The sequence below is a fragment of the Maniola hyperantus genome, chromosome 2, assembly GCF_902806685.2.
Source record: "Maniola hyperantus chromosome 2, iAphHyp1.2, whole genome shotgun sequence".
NCBI classification, from domain to species: Eukaryota; Metazoa; Arthropoda; class Insecta; order Lepidoptera; family Nymphalidae; genus Maniola; species Maniola hyperantus.
In genome coordinates, this window is record NC_048537.1 from 8,136,417 (window position 1) to 8,156,014 (window position 19,598).

At 39.6% G+C, this 19,598-nt stretch overlaps 1 protein-coding gene across 1 annotated transcript in view; it reads left to right on the forward strand.

The window, feature by feature from the left end:
• Positions 1-13,007: 13,007 nt before the first annotated feature.
• L (zinc finger protein Lobe) overlaps positions 13,008-19,598 on the forward strand; it is a 69,281-nt gene continuing 62,690 nt past the window's right edge. Inside the window, exons 1-2 of the mRNA XM_034979852.2 lie at positions 13,008-13,108; positions 15,971-16,030. Of these exons, the coding sequence (XP_034835743.2) occupies positions 13,066-13,108; positions 15,971-16,030 (103 nt within the window). The 5' untranslated portion in view covers positions 13,008-13,065. The remainder of the gene's footprint in view (positions 13,109-15,970; positions 16,031-19,598) is intronic.

A 19,598-nucleotide genomic window follows, 5' to 3' on the forward strand; every position in this document is an offset into this window, starting at 1 on the left:
TTTTTTTGTTTATACTTACTATAGTAGTAATAATTTAATTGGTTCTATTGAATTTGGTGAACTCTTGGATTAAGTTTCCTGTTTCTAAGACTATGATGTTAGAGTAGAATATGTCTAGAAGAAAACAAGCAAAACCGAGATCTCTCAAGCGTAAGTATAGATTAATAATCAATTCTTTTCTAAGTAGGTAACTACGAGTACTTCTACCTGCTAAGTAAAGAAAAAAGAAGAAAGAGCATAGAAAAATGCATCCATTTATTTTTGTTAGTAAAAACTTTTATAAGCTTAATTTTTTTTACCTGTTTGTCAATCAGCTACTATTTCCTAAACTTTTTCACGTTCATGGCTCATCCGTTTAACCAATTTTTACAAAATTTGGCAAATCTTGCATCCCGAAAATAGCCCATAGGGCACTTTTTATCCCGGAAAATCAAAGAGGTCCCATGCGGGTTTTTAAAAACCTAAATTCACGGGGAAGAAGTTGCGGACATCGTTTAGTATCTACCTGATTAATATTTTGACTAATTTTCTAATTTCGTGTTTTGATATAGTCCAGTTTAATATTTAATTTAAAATAATAACTTCCTACACGTAATTAAAAAAACATTACCCTCCTGGTGCAGTCGGATAATTTAAAGTCAATCTTCCTGAAAGTATGTAAATTACGCTAGTGAAAAAATTGTCAAAATCAGTTCAATGGTCTCAGTAATGGTCTAAATGAGGTAATCGCGGACATACATAGTACATACCTACATACACACATACATTCAGAAATATGTAGGTACATACCTACATCATACGGATTTTTTAAAACTGATGTTTTTGGGAAAGAATGCTACGTAGAACCAAACTAAAAACCTAAGTAGGTCCTATTTAGTAAGTAGGTATAAGGTACTTATTCTTTTTGATGATAACTCGTGTTTGCAGGTCAATCGCTTTTTACACGACTGCATAATTAATGATGTTTTCAGGGTTCATGTATATATTTTTTTTAAATGCCTGCAAAGATTTGAATGACGTATTAGGGCATGGCATCATATCCTTACATCATCTCCTGGCTACGAGTTTTTGGAATAAGTTCAATAAGGCGACTGTATGGCGCCATTTTAAATTTTTTACTTTTTAGCACCTTTATTGGCAGGGCAGTCATGTTTTTAGGGTTCCGCACCCAAAGATGCCAACGGGACCCTATTAGTCCTATTATATACTAAGACTCCGCTGTCCGTCCAATCGTCTGTCAGCGGGCTGTATCTCGTGAACGTAATAGACGTATACTTTATACAGCGTTGAAATTTTCACAGAATGTGTATTTCTAATCTATTGCCGCTATAACAACAAAAATTAACAAAATGTAAAATCTCAAAATAGACGCAACGGAAATTGAAAAAAAATCAAAAAGTGTGCGATAGTACGGAGTCCTTTATAAACCGAGTCCGACTCGCACTTGACCTATTTTTTAAATTTAATAGCTCGTTAGAAATAGGAAGGCGACAAGCATTATAGATAGGTACGCCGACGGCAGTACCTAGCGCTACTCTTACGCGCGCTTTGCAGTGAAAAAGTTTTCAGTTTCAGTCGCAAGGTAGGTACCTACCTAAACATATTATTACTGTCGCCATAGAGAGAGAGAGCCAGCGCGTGCCAGACCTTCGTTATTTTATATAAGCTGAAAGCTTCTCTGTGTTAAAGACGCCCTTAAAGTTTAAAAGTTTAAGGGTGTCTGGCAGGGGGTTGCCATAACTAAGTGTCCGGCAATGCATGACGTGATTTCTAAAACTATTCCGAAGAAAAACAAATTGACTTCATAGTTCGACGTAAGATTTTTTACACTTTTATTACCTGTTATCTCCCAAAGCCGCCATGATCCAAACTTCTTAGTCGCTGATCGTTCCTCCCTGTGTTAGTGACAATACGCAGAGAAACTTTCAGCTTTTATAAAATAACGAAAGTCTGGCCCGCGCTGGTTCTTAGTTACCACACGTTGTAGGTATTTGTATTTAGTCCAAGCCTTTAGGATCAAGCGTATGAGCACAAATTAACGAGCACGCCAGCTGAGGGCATATTTTACCGCGTGATAGACTCGCTGCGCCGTTGCGGACGCGCGGCGCCCTAATATCAGCATTTTATCAACGACCGGTGACCGCGGCTCTGCGGTGGCCGGTGCAGCACACGCGTTACTCTCTTATGCTCGATTAATTTTCACGTATCTTCCACGACAGGTTGAGAGTAGGTACAATCGGGGTATGAGGCGGGGGGACGTCGGGGCTATGCGGGGCGTTCCCTCTCCGATTGCCATTTCAACCTGTCGCGTACTATATCTTTCGTAGGTACTATCGGTATCACTGACTTATGTTGTAGAGCGATAGGATTTTGAACATGTAGGTTAATTACTCATCATCATTATGACCCCATCATCGGCCCACTACTGAGCTGGATGAGGATGAGATGGGTTTGGGCCATAGTCAGCCACGCTGGCCAAGTGCGGATTGGACTTCACATAGCTACCTTTGAGAACATTATGGAGAACTCTCAGGCTTGCAGATTTACTCATGATGTTTTTCATCACAGATAAAGCAAGTGATATTTAATTGGTTGTAAACGCATAAAATTTTGAAAAGTTAAGATCTAGGTCTAGGCATTCAAAAAATTACATTTACAGGTACCGTAAGTATAGTACGCGATAGGTTGAGATGGCAATCGGGGTATGAGGCGGTAGGGCGCCCCTCACACCTGCACGTCAACCACGCTCGCCCGCACCGGGTTAGCGCGGGGGATGTGCGGGTCTGCGGGACGTGTTGCCTCCATTGCCATTTTGACCTGTCGCGTACTATAAGTAGATACCTTTATAAGCCTTACGTCAGTATAATTGGTAAAACAGTATGATTAAGACTTCACTTTCACACAAAGTCGCTTCACGGGTTATACATGTCAGAATTTAAGTAAAAAAAATTGATACACAAAGCCAGATCGAGTTAACCCTCGTCATAGGGCTTTAAGAATAAACGAATCATTCTCTGAATTAAGTGCCTATCTTTACTTATAAATATGTAGGCACCTATACAAGGTGTATAATGTCCGTAACATCCCGGCAAACTGAGATTAGCGATGTGTGATACATCCGTGGGAGATAGGAAGAATGATGACAAAGAATTTGTTTAAAGCTCTAGTGTAACATACCAGCAATCAGCTGATCGCGGAATAGGTGCACTAAAATTGATAAAATACCTGCTTATAGGATACTTACTTAGCTTAATCTATATCCATACTTCCATACCAATATTATAGCCGTTTAGCCGATTTTGAAGAAATTTGGTATTAGCTTACATTCCGGGGTCAGACATAGGCTACCTTTCGTACCGGAAAATTAAAGATTAGCCGATTTATTACGAAGTTCCCACGGAATTAAAAAAAAACCTTGATCCACGCGGACGAAGTAGCGGGCATCATCTAGAGGAGAAATAAAGCAACCGGCGGCGTACAAACACTTCAAACACTCTTTGGCATCCTGCTCCTCAATGTAAACAATTCAAGATACGGCAATTCGCTTTTATAGCCTGCCTGGGACAGCGAAGGATTAACATTTTCGTTGGATATAAAATTTTAATTCCTCGACAAGTGGGACGGCCGGCGAGCTGGAATTGACATATTATTGGACCCATGTGTAACAAAACAAGTACCTACTCATGTTGTCTAACTTGAGTCCGCGACACGTCGAGATGGCAATCGGGGTACGAGGTGGGGGGACGCCCCGCACACCCGCACTTCACCCGTGCTCGCCTGCACCGGTTTAGCGCTGGGGCTGTGTGGGTGTGCGGGGATAGCAATCGAGGAGGGAACACCCGCGCCATCCCGATGCGGGCGAGCGCGGGTGACGTGCGGGTGTGCGGGGCGTTCTACCGCCTCATACCCCGATTGCCATCTTGACCTGTCTCGTACTATAGGTTTTCACTCGTATCATGATATTAATTTTCAGTTCACGAAAAACAAGTTCGTATGGGCCGAGGACCGCGAAGGTATAGTGCGCCTCTTTGCCTCTTACGCAGTAACTACTTACTTACCTTTTAATGAACCAAGGAAAACTAAAATATAACTTGGTCTTTGAACCCGCTATAAGCGGCAGTTGTAGCATTAGATCCCAAGGAGCGGGTCGGAGTGACGCAGCATATGCACGGTCCGGTCCCCGCCTCGCGGGACGCATTACGACTGTACTGGACTTCATCAGGTGGATACTTTCAGTTAACAATAATATTAAATCGCTATTCCTAAAAAATAGCCTCAAATCTCAATAGCTCATCGGTTAGAGGAGCGGACTGAAAATCCAAAAGGTTACCGGTTCGAACCCCACCCGTTCCACTACTGTCGTACCTACTCCTAGCACAAAGCTAGCTTAACGCTTAGTTGGAGGGGAAAGGGGGGAAAAATAATAGCTGAGTAGGTACCTACTTAGTAACTTAATAAATACTATTATATATTCTGTGATATAGGTATGGGAATTCGGTAAACTGTGTAGCCGTGTAACTCTGACTCGGTACCTAAGCGATTTGGCATCGCTGTAAGCATACCAAGAATATTTCCTAACTAGCTTATGCTCGCGACTTTGTCCGCGTGAACTGCATAAACTTCAAACCCCCATTTAACCCACTTAAGAATTTTGAAAAATCCTTTCTTATTGGAAACCTACTCTTTAGAAATAACAGACCCTCCAAATTCCAAGTCTCTAGGACTAGCGTTTTAGGCTATCCGTTGATATATAAGTCAGTTAGTCAGTCAGGACTTTGAATTTTATATACTTGTACAGATACATCAATGAAATACGTAGTACGGATTTATTGTCTGTGGGCCACACAGGTATATAACAGCAATGAGAAGTAGGTATTGCATTAGGCATCCCAGGAGCACTCCGCAGCGTCGCAGCATCCTCGCACTCCCCGCGGGACGCATTACGAAACCACCACACTCCACCAGATCGATACTAAAGTTAACAGCATTACATGGCTGTTCAACAGTTAGTGTTAGATACTTGTATTATATGCCGTAGGTAGGAATATCTATTTTGCCTACAACCTCAGACAGACTCACAGAAATTCTAGATTTTATAGATATGTAGATAGATCTAATCTTAACAAACACGAATCAGTAGGTCGATTCCGGAAACCTGCGTCAATCATAAAATCCCGCCCAAACATTTTAAAAAAAATTTATACTACTTAAGTTTTTGATCTAAAAATTTAATAAGTAAGTAACTGTATGTTCGTAGGTTTTCTACCTAAGTTTTAGTCCTCTTTTTGTGAACTCTAGTAGCCTAATACCTACTTATTAGTTTTGTGTCTTAGTGTTGGCATTTTGTCAGAAAAAGACAACAGGATTTACCTACCCGAAATGAATCCTTATATTTAGTAGGTACATACATTATAATCCATATCCATATATACTTCCATAATATTATAAATGCGTAAGTGTGTCTGTATGTCAGCTAGCTTTTCACGGCCCAACCGTAAAACCGATTTTTATAAAATTTGATACCTACATAGTTAGCTTAGGTCTATCCCGGGGACAACTTTTTATCAAGGAAAATCAAAGAGTTCTAAGAATCCATTAAAGGTACAGAGATAGCCTGTATCCCGCAGACTGACATAGGCTACTATTTAATCATCAAACATTCATACGGGATTTTCAAAAAACCCAAATCCACATGGAAATATTATTTTCTAGTAAGTAGGCATTATATAAGTAATAACTAATTATGTTTGCCAGCGTTTACTGGCGGCCGTTGAAATGTGTTACGATAAGAAGTTGATGGCGACTGGGTGGGAGAGGGCGCCATCCATAAAAACTTGTAGAGGCTCCACCGAGAGTCGCCGCGAAATTTCCCCTGGGTGGTGCGCACCTCCGCCCGGCGCTCTGGGAAATACGGGAAAGCCATATCATAACAGTTTTATGTTGATGTCGACCTCCCAGCTCCCGCCCATGTTGGGCTATTGCTGCCGTTCTAATCGCTCGAATTGACTTCTCACCCTAATAAGTGCGATAACTGAGTTAGTTTTCATTGCGTAAAAATCCTTCCGTGCAACCTCCGTCGTGGTCAATATCATGATAATAATATGGTCAACAAAATGTGTCGACGACTTTATTATATTATGATTACGATATGGCCACGATATGTACCTATGTATGTATGTACTCGGAACGCTATAAGAAAGGTTGACTGAGGAACCAAAGCGTGGGCGCACAGATACCCCTGCCATTACGCCTTTTTCCGAACAACCAAATATATCATTAAGTCGCCCATTTTTTGTTTGACGGCATAATTGTTTTCACTACCAATATTAGCAGTGATTCATGATACCGACCGACCGGCACTTATCTCAGTACCTACCATACATGAGAACTAAATAAAAAACTATAAATAAAGAGAAATAAAGAAAATTCTAGCCCGAAATCCGCGCCTCTATTATGGATGACTCATTTTATGTTACGCTTTATGTTATTATATAAAACGATCGTAGCTCCTAGGCCGTTTTGGAAAAGCAGCCTGCTGTAAGAAAATTTTACGCAGAAATTCGCACATATTGCGGTAATAGGTACGAGAAGTTAATACTCGTCGGTACATATACTCTTTTCCTTAATGGCTGGCTTACCTACTGGAGTATGGAGTAAGTATAATATAAATTATTATAAACAAAGCAAAGCTGCCACATTGTGTATCTGAAGAAAGAAAATTTGAAAGAAAAAAATATTAATGCAATCTGTTAACACAGGCAAGTATTATTTTTTCCTATTCCCAGTTGACTTCAATAAATCACTCACGTGTTTTCACGCAAAAAATCCATAACAGGTAGGTAAAACAACAACGCCGCCGAGTAGGTACCCGAGGCATTGAGTTGGAAACCATAGAGACGCGGATTTCATACATTTGCTTTCGAAAATCCTAAATAAGCAAAGTACCAAACTAATAAAATAAATAAAACAAACTGAATATTTTTAAATAAATGTAAAATTATACTACTACTACTAGCGACTCGCCCCGGCGCGGCGTCACACGGGTAGCACAAAGTATCTACATAATATAATCCACGAATTATAGGATTTTCGCCGACAGATAAAAATTAAACTATCATCATAGTTCGGCCAATTTACACTTATTATTTAATTATAAATACCTATCTATCTATCTCCCTACCAGAAAAAATGGTTTATCCATTAGTGAAAACCGAACGAAAATCTCTACAGTAGTTTCTGAGCTAAGCATGCAGCCAATCACTGATAAATAAACTCGGCAAAGCGACATGTTTTCACATAACTAGTGACCTATTTATCTTTACAATAATTACTCTTGCCATACCATAAGAGTCGCGTTATATTATGCTAAAGATAGCAATATTAGTGGCAAAAAAGTACAAGGAGATCTAGTGCCTATAACCAGATTGAACTACTACTGAATGACAATAAGCGTGTCTACAAAATTTCAAGTCAATCGGTTGAAGATACGTGCTTCAAAATTGAGTTGCAAGACTCCACCCGAACAAACATAGTTACATACTTACATACATTGCAAGTTAAATAAAAGCTTGTAAAACAAGACAACTTGAATGGTGAACAACACCATTCAAGTTAAGGTTGTTTTACAGAATTAGTCCACCTCTATTACAAAGCATCTCTCTGTCTTGTGGTATCTTTACGAAGATGTATTAATGTTTCATTCATTAACCACGTTATTTTTGCTTTAAAAATCTTTTGTAACAATAGGTTTGTATTGAGTATCATACGTGGTAAAATGCTGTAGTCTACATATTATTATATAGTACACGACAAGCCGAGATGACAATGCCCGGTGCGGGATAGCGCGGAAGATGTGCGGGTGTGCGGGGCGTCTCCTCGCCTCATTCCTCGACCGCCATCTCGACCAGTCGCGGACTATACATAGGTAGATACCAGTTGTTTTATAATAAGTACCTATTACTCTAAAATTATTATTGAAATCGTTTTCTACGAAACTACTACTACGAAAATACTACCTAGTACCTAGGTAGTAGGTACCTACCTAGGCATTATTTTCGCGATAGTTAGGTAGGCCTACCTACATTACAAGTGTGCAAAACCAAATAGAAATATCCTACTAACTAGATTATTCTATTTTGGGTTGGTGATAATATATTGTAAGTAAAAGTATCATATTTTGTACCTACTCTAATTGCGTTATCTAAACAGGATCGAATAGAAACTAGCTATAGGTACCTAGATTCAGTTGCTAATTATTATTCTCTGAATCTTTTAATATAGGTAGGTAGGTACATATTATAGTTAGCAAGTTTCGTTTGAGATATTGTTTAAAAATATCACGGTCCCCCCAGCGTTGGAGGGAGATCCCTGCGGAGTGAAGTTCCCCCCACTGGTCTCGCGGGACCTGGCCCAGGCACCGCCGCCTGCTCTCTCGGGACCCTCATCCCCTCCAACACAGTCTCCCTGTATACTCCCAGGGAAATAACAGTCGAGATGTTCGACTTTTAATTGATAACCGTTATTATGTTAGCTCATTGTAGTTAGCCTTTATTTAATGCTTTATTAAAGCAGAGTAATAATATCCGTTGTGAAAATACTCGTATTGCAACTTAGTAGTGGTACAAAATATTGTTGTTTTCCAAATTTTTCAGAAAGTGCAAACTAATCCTCTATTATGTCTTCTGCAGTTATGGGTAAGTATATCTACAAAGCCATTGTTTTTGACATCTCTATTCTTTCTAATTTTCATACTATTGAAGACAAATTCGTATGCTTGTGTGTGTCAAACATAACTAGCTGATATTGGCGCTGGGTTTACGCACATTTTGACACCTGCAACTTGCAAACATGCTTCAAAAAATGGCGGCCCGTTATCTGGATCGTTTTTAGGGTAGGTTTCTGCTTTGCAAAATCCTTCTCTACGGGGTATTTTGTTATTGACAGAGAACACAATGGTTCCTCTATCTTCATCCTCGAACCACGGGCTGCCGTTGGGACAACTACTCGTACTAGATATAATTCTCGTGAGACTGTACTGACGCTACTGAATATATTAAAATTACAGTTTCCAAGGTACTGACTACTGAGGGATACGATCGAGACTGTGATGTGAGTTCTGATATTATTCCTTTGTGTGCCAATTCGCTTGGTCCTTAATCATAGTTATTACCTACATGTAAACAGCTGCCAGCGGAATAGGTCGGCTCGTTGGTCGTTTGTTACCCATTAAGATAGTAACGACTCATATTCAGCTTTAATTATAGGTACATAACGCTGTAAGTAATGTATATATTTATCTAGTTTCGGAAAAGCATCTCGGTTCTGCCGCCGCACCGTACCGTATCCGTACCATAGTACAAAAACCGGTCAAGTGCGAGTTGGACTCGCACACGAAGGGTTGCGTACCATCGTACAAGATATTTTAACATTTTTATGTGCAACACTGCAAGTTAATGACAACAGCGCTATCTATATGTGATTTAGTAAATTAATTTTTTCTGGAACAAATTTTAATTTTTGTTGTGATGTTACCACAAATTCACGGTTTTCGGATTTATTCCTTTACTTGTGCTATAAGACCTCCGTACCTGCAAAATTTCATGATTCTAGGTCAACGGGAAATAGGTACGCACCCCAAAAACACACATTCAAAGCACTGAACGCATAAATGCATGTGTGAAATGGGAATAAGAATTTTATGATACAGCAAGCGATACTAGCAATATGGTCAGCAAGAAAATTGAATTGGCAGCATAGTGCCGGGTCCTTGGTGCTGAATGCGTCCCGCGCGACGCGTTACACCAAGTTGCGATGGCCTATCGCCCGCAGTCGCAATGAACAATACAAGAATAGATGAACAATAATATCTGCTTATTTCTAAAGATATACTTAGAGAATCATGTAAGTACCTACCTAACTTACAACAGACTAAAACATTTAATTCCATTAAAATTTTCTGAAACGAGTTTATCAAAGATAGAGCTAGATCTAATAGTAGTTTGTAGAACAAGAGCATAAACAAGCCATTTTATCAGAGACATTTATCTACCCGAGCCGAAGGCGAGGGCAGGTATTTAAGTCGAGGATGAAAAGCAGTTTTAGTCAACTTACAGCTAGCAAAAGCAGAACTTTATGAGCACGAGAAGTTGAAAAAGTCATTTTGACCAAAGCGTTTTTATTTTTTGCAGTTAAAAGCACTTTTTATTGTTAGAGGTCTGACTATAACTATGTAGGTATAGTCCCCGACAAGTCGAGTTGGCAATCGGGGTATGAGACGGGGGGACGTCACCCGCGCTCGCCCGCACCGTTTTAGTACTAGGTACCTACTATTATAATTTATAGATCAATGGTTAGAGCTGCTAGTGATTGTGTTATTGAGTCTTATTGAGTCGTATACGTTAAATTGTTAGACTGTGATTAAATCATTCAAGTTTTCGTTATTGTAAGCTCGAGTGGTAAGTATTATTTTGTTAAAACAGGGGCGCGGCGTTCGCGGACGCGGCGCAATCACGCCACCCGCGCCCTGCCCGCTAATTATGTCACTGAGAGTTCATAATGAGGATACTACCTTTTGACCGAATTAAAATGCTATGGAGGTTCACATTGCAGAAAACATAGGATTTTAAACTAGACTAATCAATGATAATACAGATTTTTGTATAAAAAGTTTACGAAATAATTTAGTCATTATGCCATAAGAGATTTCTATTCACTGTAAGTTTATTACAAAAAAAACAGATTTCACATTTATTTTCATATTGATAGACCATGTTTATATTAAGAAATATGGTCTTGGAGAATTTCAGGAGACAGAGACTATCAATACTCCTCGTAGGTGAATGATATTTTTCGGAGTTTCGTCCCATTCACAACTCGTCCCGTTCGCATCTCGTCCCATTCGCAGCACCTCCCGTTCGCATCTCGTTCCATTCGCAACTCATCCCATTCACTATTTATATTTGCAACTCGCCCTGTTCGTAGCTCTAGACTAGGTAAGGTTTACTTACTAACGCGCGGTTGTGTCTACAAAAAATAATGTTACCTACTTTGAGAAATCTTCTATCGACCATAATTATTTCAGATTTTTCGATTGGTAAACTTTGGATATAGGACAGTATACCTACTTTACGACATTTTCCATAAATCAAAAACTACTATGCATAAAAATAAATGAATAGATACTTATCTGTTTTTTTATAATATACAGATAAAGAGCTTAATATGACACCCCACTTGGTATATTTATCTTACCTTGAAAATTGAAAATACTAATTATTTTTTCATGAATACATTTTTAACAATGATGTAACCATAAATTCACAATTTTCGGATTTTTCCTACCTACCAAATTTCATGATTCTAGGTTAACGGGAAGTACTCTATAGGTTTTCTTGACAGACACGACAGACGGACAGATAACACAGTGATCACATAAAGGTTCCTTTTTTCTTTTTGCGGTGCGGAACCTTAAAAAGAATATTCAAATTCTTTAAAATTTAAAAAAATATTAAGCCGTGTGGCCAATAACATAATGTTAAAAAGCTCCCGTGCTGTGTTAAATAGTCTATCAATACAAATAGGATGAGTTGCGAATGTGACGAGCTGCGAAAAGGTTGAAAAATGAATGGGACGAGCTGTGAATGGGACGAGCTGCGAATGGGACGAGTTGCGAACGTGGGACGAGTTGCGAATGGGACGACTTGCTAAAAAACCGCCTAGCTGGTTCCTAAAAAAAATCATTATCAGCTTTTTTAGAAAAATATTTACAGTTTACAATAAATTCAGGTCTAATCATAAACTCGAACCTTGAGTTTTTCCGTACACCAAATCCTCAGCTTGAAAGCAGATTGCAAGGTCAGTTGGTTTTTGCGGACTCTCTACACTATGTAGATACTATACTAAGTACACCCATCAACCATGAGAATGCTGCACCCATTATTCGTAATAAGTAACGTAAATAGCAGATCCATATAGTGCTTTCGCGAGTGGCAGCACGGAATACCTGCAAGCCTGTGATTTCTGGTCCCCGTGGGCGCGCACCTTACTAACTCGCGCCTCCCGTGTCTACATTGCGGGGCTTGCATTATCCTAATTAGCTTTTATTTCGGTTCTCACTGATGTACCTTTTACATTTGCTAATTCTTGATGTCAGTTTTGTTTTTCGATTTATTTAATAACTAGCTGATTCCCGCGACTTCGTCCGCGTGAAATTAGGTTTTTAAAAAATCCCGTGGGAGCTCTTTGATTTTCCGGGTTAAAAAGTAGCCTATATAACTTTCCAGGTCTTTATCTATACCCATGCAAAAATCACGTGAATCCGTAGCACCGTTGCGACGTGATTGATCAAACCAACAAACCAATTAACCAACAAACAAACACACTTTCGCATTTATAATAAGGGTACTGATTTAAGTACTTACTACATTCTTGCCACTTACCAAAGTGAGAAGATAGGAATAACGGCTCTCCCTCCTTTATTTCTTTATTTGGTTTTTCCCCTTTAGAACAACTACATCAGAATAATCTTCCGTCAAATTATTATAACCTAAACAGGATACTTTGGTGTCCCCTCAAGGTTCTCAATTTTTGTTATTGTAAGACGTGATGTCCGCACAAATGTGAGCAAAATCCTTTAATAGTCTAAACGTTACACCAAAATCGCGGCCCAAATAGAGCGTTTAAATATAAATTGCCTTTTACTTTAACCTTTAACATAACACAATAGTCTATATCCCTGACTATTACCATATTTTTTTTAATACATAAACTAGTTGACCCGCCCCAGCTTCGGTTAGTTAGTCTCTCCTTTATAATAATTCATTGTATATACCTGTAAATATAGTATAGTACTTCTAGTATTTTCTTAGACTAGCTGAGTAGCTAGTCTTGGATCCAAGAATAAACTTTCAATTTTATATTATTTTCAAATCGTTTTTCTTTGCAGCGGACGAAGAAGAATGGGTAGAAGGGAGTGCGCCTAAAGAAAGTGAGGATGCCTTGAAAAGTATGGCAAATGAAGACGAGGCTGAATGGCAGCAAGAAGAATCAAATTTAGAAGAAAAAAGCATGGTTGAAGAGAAGGAAAGCAATGTAGAAGAAAAGTTGGAAGGTAAGGCTACGAGTAGATTAATTAAATCAGCTTTCTAACTAAAAAGCTTTCTATGTCTACGGATGGCGTGAAGGAATATACCACATATCGATTGTGATTATGTTGGTAGGCAAATAAGATTGTACAGAACCCCAAACTAACCGATACCCAATTTCTCGTTATTTCAATAGGCACTTAATAAAAATTTATATAAATATAAATGTTCATCTATGCGTATTGCCAGTGATGACATATGAGCCCGAGACGATCCGTATAGAAGAACTAGAGTAATACCATAGCTCAACGGGTTGCGACGGTGAAGTGGCAATGATAGTTCGGAAAACCAATAGATGTTGGGGTCTCAAGGTGCTGGAATGGCGACCTAGCACCCGAATGCACAGCGTTGGAAGACCCACTGGATTCAGGCGGTGCAAGACCGTGGCGTGTGGAAGTCCCTACAAGAGAAGTATGTCCAGCAGTGGACGTCTTTCGGTTGATGATGATGATGATGAAGTCCATCTATATAAGTATAAATAATCTTCAGCCAAATCCATGGCTTAGATCCGTTCGTTAATGTAGATCGAGCATTCACATTTGCATATGTGGTCAAAGCATCGTAAAGCGTGTAGGCAGCTGACATTGACATACGGCCACGGATAAGGGATGACATACGAGCGAAGGTTGGACTGCAATGGGTGCACCGATTTGCGGATGACAGATCGTAGCGTCGCGTCGTTCTGTCTATTGAACAGGAACTGCATTGAGTCGTCAATAAAAGTCAGGTGGACCGATTTATTGGATTCTCAATACCACTGGTTTTGTACGGCGATGGCATAATATGATTAAGCGTTATGGCATCAATTCGTAAATATTTTTCCTCTAGCCGTAACCCTTAAAAAGGTCAAGTGCGAATCGGACTCGCACCCGAAGGGTTTCGTAATATCAAGAAATACCTACCTAACACTTTTAAATTTTTTAGGGTTTCGTACCTCAAAAGGAAAAAAGTAACCTTTATAGGATCACTTTGTTGTCTGTCTGTCGGTTCTGTCAAAAATAATTCATGAAAAATTACTTTACTAAACCACATATAGACTGTGCTGTTACCATTAACTTGCAATGTTAAGTTTTAAAATATCTTGTACGATGGTACGGAACCCTCCGCGTACGAGTCCAACTCGCACTTGACCGGGTTTTTTATGAAGTAACCACAAATTCAGTTTTCATAAATATGCTTTTGCTATAAGAATTGCCAAATTTCATTGTTCTGGGTTAACGGGGAAGTACCATGGAAGTACCCTATAGGTTTTGATTACTTGTCGGGTTTTGACAGACAACGTAGTGATCCTATAAGGGATCCTTTTTTCTGGAGATCATCATCATCATCATGATTAACCCATACCCGACTCACCACGGACCACGGGCCTCCTCTCAGCGGCGGATGTCGTAACTACTAGACTATCATGGCTTTCTCTGGAAATATGGAATCCCAATAATTGAAAAAGCTGTGGTAGCCTAGTGATTAGGACGTTCGCCTCCTAATCGGAGGTCGGGGGTTCGATCCCGGGCACGTACCTCTAACATTTCGGAGTTATGTGCGTTTTGAGTAGGTACCTACCTAATTAAATGTCACTTGTTTTAACGGTGAAGGAAAACATCCTGAGGAAACCTGCATGCCTGAGAGTTCTTCATAATGTTCTCAAAGGTGTATGAAGTCTGCCAATCCGCACTTGGCCACCTTGGTAGACTATAGCCAAACTCTTCTCACTCTGAGAGCAGACCCGTGCTCTGTAGTGAGCCGGCGATGGGTTGACCATGATGATGATAAATGAATAGAGTTTGAGATACCCACATTTGTGGGCGTTAATAACGGATTTACATAAGTTATTGTCGCGTCAGGCGTCGTTGCGCGAGTTGACGCGAGTGACTAATCTGGCGACAAATGACCTCGCACGGGACGGCCACTGAATAGTGTGCAGCCGCGAGTGCAGCTGACAGGTGACTGAGTGCTGGGTGCAGACGCCACCGCAGCGGCGACTCAATCAATCTCCATTGAATTACTGCAATAGCTGAGCCAGTTACGTCCACTTTTGCCAGGCCTGTACATTCGCAAACATTACAAGTACAAAGCTCTGTTCCCAACAGACGACTGTGTTGTAATATGAATAGGTAACTAAATGACCCACCCCGGCTTCACTCAAGTGAAATTTTGAAAAATTGATAAGGAGGAGAAATTTCCAAAAATGAAGCACGTAGGTACTTTTTAGGGTTCCGTATCTCCAGGGAAAATAGGAACTCTCGGAGGATCACTTCGTTGTCTGTCTGTCGTGTCAGTCGTCAAGGGAATTCAAACCTATAGGGTATACTGACTACTGTCCGTAGACCTAGAATCATGAAAGGCAGATAGCATTGTCTTATAGCATAATAATATAATAATATTTTTTATTAAAGGCAAAAGAACCCAGTAGGTATACATATTCATAAAATATACAATTACTTATGTATACTAATTACTGCTGTATAAAAAAAAATTACTTATGTATAAATAAAAAAATAAAAAAATTGAGGTCCCTACGAAAATTGCACTAGTGTATAGATAAAGATTAAAGATCGTCTGGTAGAGATTGCTGTAAGCAATAAGGACTCCGTTAAACCCCGATGTTAGTTAAGTAATCTATGAGGCTAATCATAATACATACCCTCGCAGATGGCCCTCTGCCACAACCCTCCGCTGACGAAAGGACCAACTGCGAGAAGACTTTTTACACTTTTACATATCCACGTCTGCAGTTGGCAAGTTATTCGTTTGCAATTTGCATGCACTATGACAAGTGGTGAGAAAAGTTTAGAAATGTATCAATTTACTTAAATTACTTTTTGTTTCAGATGATGATGATGCACACAGTTCAAAAAAGCATATTGAGTACGAGTCTGAGGATGTGGCTAGTAAGTAATTTTGAATTTCGCCTACCATGCGTAGCTACGTAGCTATTTCGTTTGGTATTTGAACAGAGCATTTTAGTTTTCAGTCAATTATCCTATACTTGACACACCTATACAGTGTTGTCATATAAAACGCCACTTTGTGCTTCTTAAATTTAGTAGGTATACAATTTCTTCGAGAATTTGCCGGGATATGGCAACTTTAACTCAATTTTCTGCCACGGATTTTCATAAATCGTATGCAAATTAGCTACTTAGGTATATTGTTAATCTACGTAGGCACCTATAAATAATCCCTCATCTTTAGCGCGTTAGGTAATCTTTAGGCAAAAATATTACATCTATAGTCGGAGATTTAATGACGCTGTAAGAAAGCGAGAGTGTCTCATTTCATCGACAACTTCGTTGAGATTCATAAGGACACTATAATAAGTTTTTCCCCAGCGATGTTCTAAGCTATGACGTTCACGATGCGTTTTTACAGCGCTTTAATACTCTTTTTACTACTTCGTCAAAGGGTGTGCTGCGACGACCGCTCGCGGCGCGCCTCCCGCTTGCTTTACGACCCTTTCCTCGCTTATCATCGGTCGTTTACGATAAATCTCCACCAGACTCCTTGGACCTCAAATATTTACATGCTAATTCGTAGCCAATTCTGGGCCCAAGATTATAAATAAATTGGCCGCTGAGGCCTATCGTCAACCCACCACCTCTCCACTTTATCTTTCACGACTCTTGGAGTTTTTAAAGCACTCCTTTCGCGCAGTTGTTATTATAATTTAACGCTCCCTGGATTATTTTAGTTTTTGCTTTTTATGGTACTTAGTTAAAACCATTGCGGGTTTGTGTGCAGCTACACATAAACTCTGTTCACTTAGCACTTATTTTCTGTGAGCAGCTACATACATATGATAATAAAAATAATAAAAGGGCAGGTTAATTTTTAGTTTGCAGAAAAATAATAAAGACTAGCTGATGACTAGATGATATTATTATTATTATTATTTATTTATTTATTATTTAATTAGAACGGCCATAAAGCCCAATTACACTAATTAAATTACGAGTACTAACTAACATAAATATACTTACAAAATTTGTTAAAATTTAAAATTACAATCCATACTAATATTATAAATGCGAAAGTGTGTCTGTCTGTCTGTTTGCTAGCTTTTTACGGCTCATCAGTTTAACCGATTTGGATGAAATTCGGTACAGAGACAGCTTGTATCCCGGGGAAGGACATTTTTATCCCAAAAGTGCGTTCCCGCGGAATTTTGAAAAATGTAAATCCACACGGACGAAGTCGCGGGCATCAGCTAGTTAATAATAAAGTCATGTTAAAAAGCAAAATTATAAATTTTCACAAAAGTGCAAGATACAGATGATGTTCGCGTGGATTTAGGTTTTTGAAATCCCGTGGGGAATCTTTGATTTACTGCCTATGTCACTCTCTAGGTACTACTTATATATCCATATGATACATATCCATGCAAAAAATCACGCAAATATGTTGCTCTGTTCCGGCGTGATTGGAGGACAGACTAACAAACCAATAAACCAACAAACAGACACAGTTTCGCATTTACAATATGTGTAGTGGTTCTGGTTGGTTTTTATAAAAAAACGTAAACTTTTCAACGGTCATCTTTTAACAGAAGAAAATAATATACCTAAGTATTCTAATTTCTAATACATAACATCTCTTGCAGCTAGGTAAACAATTGAATACTAAGGTGGTCATTTATAAGTCCATGGTTGTTTAGTACCTACCTACTCGCTCAGCAATACAAAGATGCTATGTGTCACGTCACCCTAACTGAATTACATATTGTTTCATCTATCTAAGCGTGTTGTAAAAACATTTATTGAGCATTGGCGACAGTGCTGTAGGAAGCGAATTTCCAATTGTTTTTGAACAAAAGCCTTAGTTGTTACTTTGCCTATAAAGGTAGGCCAACTACCTATAGACATAGTCTAGGTAACTCTGCTTACCGACACGTGAAGAATTCTTAGTTAGGTAGTACGTGCTCGTTAAAATAAGGTGACTGGTTACATATCATAATCATAAGGCGACCCCACAAAATATTATTAACTCTTGTCATACATAATAGATTCGGTAATAAATTAAATTAATATTTAATTTTTAGTGTTTGTGGTTAGATATTGAAGTCGGTTTATAATTTTTTTGTTTTTAATATTTTACAATTTTAGTGGCCCCATGTATTAAAATATGCTACGACTAGTTAAAAATCTACTGCTTACTAAGCTAATACACTGATCGCGAGCAATTTACTCTTCCGTCCGTTGAGGAGTTCCATTATCTATTCAAACAAAAAAGAATTTTCAAAATCGGTTCAGGCGTCTTCGACTAATCAGGGAACATACTTAAAAAAAGTATTAAAAAAAAAATGATTCCGATGAATTGCGAACCTCCTCGTTTTTTGATATGACCGGTTTCTTTCAACCAGGGTTACTACATATTTAAAATTTATGTTTGTCTACAATTCCCTTCAGTGAACGAAACGAAGTAAGTTATTCAAAAATTTCACCAAAGCGTTACATACCGAACGTAATAGCTCTGCACCTAAAGGCTGAGGCATTTCTGGACGCCAGTGGGCTGGCCACGATTATCGTAGGACCTACGATGGATGATGACAGCTGATGTCGTACCTAACGTCGTCAAATGGACACCGTGTCTCATAAATTAAATTGTTGTGCGCCCCTGGTAGTTTTGGCTTGAGTACTGAGTATGCTACGTAGGCCCTACTGGCCGCTACAGCGTTACCGGGTGGGGTGGCAAGCGTAGATCTCCGGCTGGGGGTGTGCCCTAGCGCTTGAAGAAATGATGGGAGAGATCGGGGGGCAACGTTCTCCTAAGGGCGCCTCCTGTGAGGCTCAGGCCCACGGCCCTTAGTAGAGGTAGAGGACCTTAAATGGACACCGCGTCTCAACAATCGAAGTGTTGTGCACCCTGGTAGAGTCATATTAAGTAAGTACGTTACTATTACAGTCAGACGAATACTGACTGTTGTTGATTGATATGATTCTTCATTTCCTCCGCATAGGGTAGAAATACCTACTTAGGTAGAGTAGGTAGAGTGGGTATTTTTTTCATAGCGAATTCACATTGTCGCAGTCGTTGTTAGGCCAACACGAGCGGTGCGCAAATGTATTCTCTACGGGCGGGCGGGCGGCGGCGGGGCAGGGGTGAGGGCGGTCGGCGCCACTGCGCCCGAAGTTGGGCGCGTGGGCTTGTTCCCGAGGGACCTCGAGCCAGGACTGCACTCTGTGCTTGCGTATTAATCCTTATCTACTTCCAAAACTTGAAACGGCTATGATTTCAAATTCTAAGTCTGTCAAGTATCAATTATAAATAATGTCCTCTCGACAAAATATCGGCCACGGCGCGGCGGCCAATCTCTACAGAGATTAGCCTCTGATTAGAGGATTAGATCTGCGCGGGATATATTATGATATAGTGCCCAAGTGTCTGTGCAAACACAGGCACACTCTATGCTCCTTGACTCTCATAGCCCGATCGGACAGAAATCCGACACGACCGGATAGA